Source organism: Podarcis cretensis (genome assembly GCF_951804945.1).
Source record: "Podarcis cretensis genome assembly, chromosome: 9".
NCBI classification, from domain to species: Eukaryota; Metazoa; Chordata; class Lepidosauria; order Squamata; family Lacertidae; genus Podarcis; species Podarcis cretensis.
In genome coordinates this window covers 61878145-61885400 of record NC_137178.1, presented here as the reverse complement: position 1 = coordinate 61885400, position 7256 = coordinate 61878145, and the positions used below count along the sequence as shown (strand labels likewise).

Sequence of the window (7256 nt, the reverse complement as noted above, 5' to 3'; positions counted from 1 at the left end):
CAACACAAAACCAGTTTGGGTCAAGAAATCAACATAAAAAGATGCAACCTATCCAACCCAGATATATGAGGTCTGCTGCATCTAGACTGCTCAAAAAGATAAAAACAAAGACATGGCTTCCCTACCATTCCCAAATGAGACTCCAGATAAAATGGTTCTGCTGTGACTCAGCAATTTCTCCATTCAAATCTTCCACAATTGTTTAAAAGGATTTCACTACCACAGTAGCACTTGGCAAGCCGTTCCCCCCCCCCCTTTGATTAATATGTTAATGTTTACATACTACAGCTCCAGAAAATTATTTTCCTTAAATCAAATCAAGTCACATATGGATGTTTTAGATTTTATTTTTAATTTTATTTTTACGATTTTACATGCTGTTTTTCAGGATAGATGTTTCTTTGGCATTGTGTTAGGTGTTTGCCCAGATGTTGACCACTGTATCCATGAGAGCATTTATAACAATTTTTAGGTAGCAGAGGAGAGAAAGCTCCGGAGGTGAAAAGTGATTCATGTAAAAGTGATTTGAGTGATCACCAAGTATCTGATGTTAATGTCATTAAAGTGCTGTTTTATAATCTCTGCCAGCTTGTGCTAATTAAGGACAGAGGTCTGGGGATTTGCAAACCCCCAAAGTCTTATCTGATCAGTCTGCATATTGATCTGTCATTTAGCCTGGGGAAGGAGTACCTACTGAACAATGTTGCTTTGCACTTCAGTAGCAGCCGTCCTTCCAACTCTCATCTTTCACATTGCTATAGGTTTTGGGAGCTGGCAATGTTCTGAAACACAAAATACATTCCCACAAAAGTCTTAGACCATAATATACAAGTGCAACTGCTTCTTTAAAATTACAGTTCACTGAAGGTATTAGCACCAACTATTGTTCATTTTAAGAAGTTATCCCCAATATTAGATTAACTTTTAACAATATACACTTAGAGTAACTAACAGACAACATTAACATTTAAACAGTTTTAGCATTTCAGATACATTGGCTGGCTGCTATTGGGAACAGATGCTGGACTAGATAAGACCTTAGCCTGATCCAGGAAAGCAATTATCACAAATACTGCCTGATCTTTTTTCCATTTCACTTTGTTTAGGCAGGCCAGGTTTCAGAAAAGACTGCTCCAATTGTTTTCTCTTAAATTTAACCTAGTACCAAAATCAATCCAAACTGACCCACCCACAAATAGAACATTCTACTGGGGCTTTTGTGCTGTGCAAGCTATCTTGAAATGAACAAGAACTGCATTAAAACATGAGAGTTCCAAAGGAGTGGCTTCTGGTGAGCTGTGCCCAGTGAAAATAACAAAGCATAAGCTTGGCTGTACCTCTGTGTTGAAGTTAATTGTGGCAACAGCAACCTCTTTAGCTCAAAAGCCACTTATATTCAACTGAGAGAGAAGAAGTAAATGCTTGGTGTTAATACTGAACACAGTGAGGGCTAGCAAACGGGAACTGCAATAGCTCTCTGTCTGTGGAATGCTCTCCCCAGGGAAGTTTGCCTGGTGCTTTCATTTATAAACCTTTAGGTACCAAGCAAAAACATTCCTTTTTAACCAGGGCTTTGGTTGACCTGATCAACATCCCATACCCTTTAAAAATGTGGCCCTTTTGGGGGGAGGTATTAGTGCGTTATTGCTTTTATTTTTATTTTATATACCGTGATCTTTTTATGTGAACCGCCCTGAGACCTCCGGGTATAGGGCGGTATATAAATTCTATTAATAAACAACAACTACGTGAAACAGAGGGTTTTCTGATCAAAAGCAAAAGGCTTTAGTTTGGATGTTCATCCAACATTTAAAGTGGCTGAACTCCCACGGAAAAGGCAGGATTCACAGTTTGCAGATGGGGTGGTCTTCAACCCAGTCTTATATCTGGATTTTAGGGCCTTAGCCTTCCTTTATACAATTAAGATGGGTGCACCAGCTGAGCTGTGTGCCTCTCTGAAACCACCTGATGTGGCTACAATGATCCCTTCCTTAGTCATCTCTTATTTTGAGGTAGGGCTGCCTTTGAAAACAGTTTGGAAAGTTCGACAAGTTCAGAAGGCTGCAACTGGGCTTCTTATGGGAGTGAAATCTAATGCTCATATTCCTCCCCTTTTGTATCACCCACATTGGCTGCCAATTCTCTTAGATTGCGAGTGCAATTCAAAGTGACGGTTTTGTCCTATAAAGCTCTAAATGGCTTGCAACCAGGTTTCCTGAAAGATGCCTTTCCCTGGTTTTCTATAGCCCAACCCACTTCAGCCAGCATTCTGTGACCATTGAGAACCCTCATTCTCAGTCTTTAGGTCCTGTACCCTGACCCCCCAATACTCTGCAAATACCTCTGTCTTGTGGGTCAGTGGTGCCTTTCTGACTACATAAAAAGCACTATGAGAACTGGGATTGCTATTAATGCACAGCACAAATGATACACTATTGGAGTTCGAGACATGCAAGCATTTCTACGGAAGACTGCTTCTGCAGTATGAACCCTTAAAATGAAAGCAAGACTCACCTGCGAACAGGCTGTGCAAGTTTGCTACGAGGCACTGGTATGCCCCCAGCGGAGGGGGCACTAGGTCTTGGCAAACCACTCCTCATCCCTGTTGTCCCTGTGGGTCTTGTAAGCGTAGCACTGTTGATGCTGCTGGCTGGGCTTGGAGAGACTGAATTGGGAGCTGCTAAAGGCCCTGGTGAAGAGCTGCTATGTGAAAGCTGGACAGCTTCTGGAACAGCAGAGCTAGGTCCATGGTTACTAAACGCTTTTACCGGCTGTCTCAGAGCCAGAGGAGATGGTGCTGCTGGGGACCGGAATTTACTGGGAGAAGGAACTGGAAAATCAGCAAAACAAGAATGTCACTTTCAGTGGCGAAGAAACAACAAGCTTAAAAAATAGGCAGAAACTGTTTCAGCACCTGCAATGTACTATAGATTTACACAACACAACACAGAGGTATTGATGTTTTAGACATCTTTTTATAAGGTCAGAGTTTGTGTATACACACTTACAATGTTCTACTGAAGGAGACTGACATTTGATGTGTAGCAGTATAAAAATGGACACCTATCATCAGTTATGCTAACAGACAGAGAAGTAGTTTTGTGGCTATTTTGGTCTGACCATTTTCAACACTTTCTTTGGGGGTAGATATGTGTTATGCATACAGTCCTTCTCATTCAAATTATTCATAAGATGATGTAGCAAACCTAGCCAAGTTCGTAATGCACTGCAGATTTTTTAAAAAACATGCATTTAGTATGAGAAATGCCCATTACTACTGAATTTGTTCTGTACACTGTGAAAATACATTTATTAGGGAGTATACCATAAATATGAGGCAATGTCTGAGTGATAAAAGCACCCCAATGGAGAAGGTTTTAATCACAGACAATATAAGATGGTATTCCTTTAAGAAATCTAGGAAGTATAGCTATAGTTCACAGACAGTGTAGCTAGACCTTCTGTTTCACGGAGCTGAACTACATGCTGGAATCAATATGATGAAGGCAGGGTTTATAAATAAAAAAAACAATACTACAAACTCACACTAGAAATTATTGGAATCTAAATTCACATAACTGTGCACATCGGAACCAAGTCTGAATTGCTCTTAAAGCTCTGAAAACTCCCATGACCCTCAAATTACACAGGCTACAGCATCTTGAGAAAAGATAAAGGTGTATAGAGAATCCTTATTGGCATGTTTCTGGGGGATTATGGAACAAGTGGCATTATGGAACAAGACATGCCAATGATCAGACAATGAACAAACACCCTAGGCAGCAAAAAGCCAAAAGCAAGTGAGCTGTTTCAGAAGAGACCAATAACTACAAAAATTCCTAAATAAGAAAAGTAAAAAAGTACAAGAAACCTCAAATGCAATTGCAGGATTTAAAAGGCATTGAACCTGTAATGAAATAATGGATGCAGTTTCAGTGTGCTACAGAAAAAGGTTTTTGGAACAACTGAACAATGTTTATCACATGAGCTTTATGAATAAAACTGAAGATGAATTTTTTTGGAGATTCTTATAGTCTCACATACCCTTTAAAATAAAACAAAAACTAGATTACCTAGTCCTTTCTATTCAAATTATAAGAAAGACCATCCAAGCTCATTTTATACAATATTTCAGTTTCCAACACCCCACTCTGCCCACCTACTGCACACAGCTGTGAATTTTGCTGTAACAAAAGGTCCTTTACAAGAGGAAGCAAGTGGCTGAAAAAGAATTTCTTTGTTTGAGCTCCAAACTATGACCAGCTTTATGTAATTATTAATAGACTGCCTAGTTAATTCCATTACACAGAAGCCTTTTGCTTACAAAACATCTATGAACATCCACACTTCTAGAGAGACTATCCACACTGATACTTTTCAATATTAATGACCTCAAGGCAAAACCGAATGGTCTCCAGTATATGCCATAATAATGGCCCTTCACTTAAGGCAAGCATTGCAAAAATAATAATAATGGAGGAATATGTAGTAACAAACAACAACACGTGTGTTGAGAATAAATACCTTGCGTAATCTTAGCCCTATAGGTATAATCTATCTGGGTCTACCGACCCACCCACCCAGAGTACTGATCAGCAAGCAACATCCTGATATAAGAAGGAAAGGAGAATTATAGCTTCTTGTAAATAACTGAAGTGAAGTATGCCACACAACCTAAACTGGTCATTTCCAGCTTTAAAAAGGAAACTACAGTATTCTAAAGCAAATGCAAGAGATTATAGGGCCAGAGAAGTAGCATATTGTTGAACTTAGGTGGCAGAAGACATTTAGGAAAAGGTTATCCATCCATTAACCATTCTAAGCAGAAAAAGGACTGGTGTTTGAGGAGTAAGGACACAGAAAGCCCTAAAGTCCAAAATAAAATTCTGAGACAAAATGTGCTTTGTGAATGATCAAATAGTCTGGACTGCTATTGAATGTATCACAAAATATCAATAAATAATTAGAACAAAGCTATGGTCCAAGAACAAAAAGAACTGAGATAATGGGCTTCAAGACCTTGTGTCTAAAGAAATCATTCTTTCAAAAAACTATTGTAACAAATCACATAAATTCTGAACTGACTAGCTTTACACTGTACCCACAAAAACTTTTTACATACCTAGTCATAGCGACATGAACATGAAGAAGCCTCTCCAAAGATAATTTGGATAAGATTATCAACTTTTAATAGGGAGCCAGACCAAAATGACATGAATAATAGACATAAGGCAGAATTCTTTGAAAATGCTACACGTGTATTGTGCAAGTGCACTGCCCTTGGCAAATGTTTCTGCTTCAAAATACTTAGGAAAAAATGTTCTTTAAAATATCTCATTTAGCAATGACAAATGCAAGCTATATTTTGAAATTATGTATTATGAACCAAAGTATTAAGATGTTTTAAATGATGTGTGCTCATTTTATACGAAGAATATTGAAGTTAAGGGCAACACAATGGGATAGATAGATGAGCAGTTGTTAATTTCTGGAAAGTATCCAAGTTTTCCAGGCTTGAAGAATTTGGTTCAGCTATCCCAAACTGCCTACAAAGAAGGCTGAATAAAAATGACAACTAAGGAAACAATAATGAAAGGTCTATCTGGAGAGTGTTAGGCAACCTTAGAACTGTTCTGAATATGCCTGCTACTTTAAAATAAAGAAGAGGGCAACTTGAATTAAACAGCTGTTCTCTTTAGAATTTAGCTAGCACTAACTTTTCTTGAATTGTAAAACCATTAAGAGGTAAGAGTAATCAATGAATTCTTTAAAATCATACCCAGTCTTTTGAGAACTATAAGACAGTGGGCAGTGCTATTGCCCAAAATAAAGGTATAGGCACCATCTCTAAACCTAGAAAACACAAGTTTGCTCCAACTTAATATAACCTACTCTTATGCTTTTAAAGCAGAACATAGGATAAATTCTAACATGACTGATTATTTTATAAGTTAAGGTATTTAAGCAAACCTAAAGCAGTGCTGATAATAAGTTTTAAGATCAAAGCTTGCTAAAACTTAGCATTTATTTTCATAAGAAGCATATGAAGGAAGATCACAACAGTCAACAGCTAGCTCAATGCTGAAATGTTCTATAAAGGAGCATTTATGCCATTACATTCACCAATAAAAGCACTTGCTGTTAGACTCCAGTTGCATTATTTCAACTGCATAAGTCTAAGCACAAGGGAACAATTTTCTGAATTTAACTGGATTTCATTAAATGGCTGTAAGCTAATTTACCTCCTTTGGTAGCTGGAGTAGGAAGTAGCTGTTTGGTTTTGAAGGCAACACGGGCCATTTTTTTCTGCCTTTGCAGAGCTGTTGAAACAAAGACATGTCATATCTGTCTAAAGAGAGAAGATAATGAATTCAAAGTTCACTTAAGATTTTAGGACCTTATCTACCTAGGAAAAATCAGGAAGCAAAAAAAGCATAACAGTTTTCCAAAGCTGTTACGGCTCCAGTAGTAGTAGTAGTAGTGGAGGAGGAGTGCTTTGCTTTGCTTTACAGAAGTGATGCTCACCACACTAAGAAGGATTGCAAAGGTAAATGTCAGATGCTTCATGGTACAAAGTGTGTTAAGCGTTTTAGCAGGCAAAGAGTTTCTTGCAGGCCAAAGCCCAAGGAGGCAAAAATAATCCACACGCCCAGAAGTGAAAACAAACCACCAGCCAGACATGCCACAGCCAAATCAGTGCAAGGTTAAATTCAGAACACAACGGTCACATTTAACTCAACAAAAGACACAAAATTTCAGTTCCAAATAGTCAATTCAGGAACAGAGCTTCTTTCTTCTGAAGTTGAAGAAAATGTGTCATAATATGTATGTACATATATATTGTCAGGGAACTGCCATCGGAAAGGCAGGAGGTGGAGGGTCTCTCAGAAGTCAGGAGAGACTCAGCAGCGGAGGAAGGCACCAGCAGGGGGAGAGAGAAACGAAGGAATGGCTCAGGGAGTCTTCCAGCGATAACAGCGGAGAAGTCTCAGGTCCTCCCATAGGTACACCCACTCCTCGCCGGAAACTGTCGCGCCGAGAATCCAGACGACGCGTTTCCGTCAAGGAGCTTTTATGCTGGAGTAGATTCCGTAAACGCCCACTGTCGGATTCTGCCAGCGATTGAGGGAGCCACGTTTAAGGGCTCCGCTAAAGACAGAGTCTTGCTAAGCTGAGCAAACTCTGAGGGACTAAGCTTTTACGCACAAGCAGCTCATCATCCCATCACATATATGCATATTTATACACAGGAATTC

General features: G+C 39.0%; 1 protein-coding gene across 4 annotated transcripts in view; it reads right to left on the bottom strand.

Annotated features, from left to right (window-relative positions):
* Nucleotides 1-331: 331 nt before the first annotated feature.
* The window catches only part of SLAIN2 (SLAIN motif family member 2), a 36662-nt gene continuing 29737 nt past the window's right edge, over nt 332-7256 (bottom strand). For 2 of the 4 annotated variants that reach the window (XM_079989734.1, XM_079989736.1), the window contains 3 exons: nt 6243-6320; nt 2515-2830; nt 332-782 (listed from right to left, as the gene is read on the bottom strand). In XM_079989734.1, the coding sequence (XP_079845860.1) occupies nt 716-782; nt 2515-2830; nt 6243-6320 (461 nt within the window). In that variant the 3' untranslated portion in view covers nt 332-715. The remainder of the gene's footprint in view (nt 783-2514; nt 2831-6242; nt 6321-7256) is intronic. The other 2 variants (XM_079989735.1, XM_079989737.1) reach the window with 1 other exon arrangement.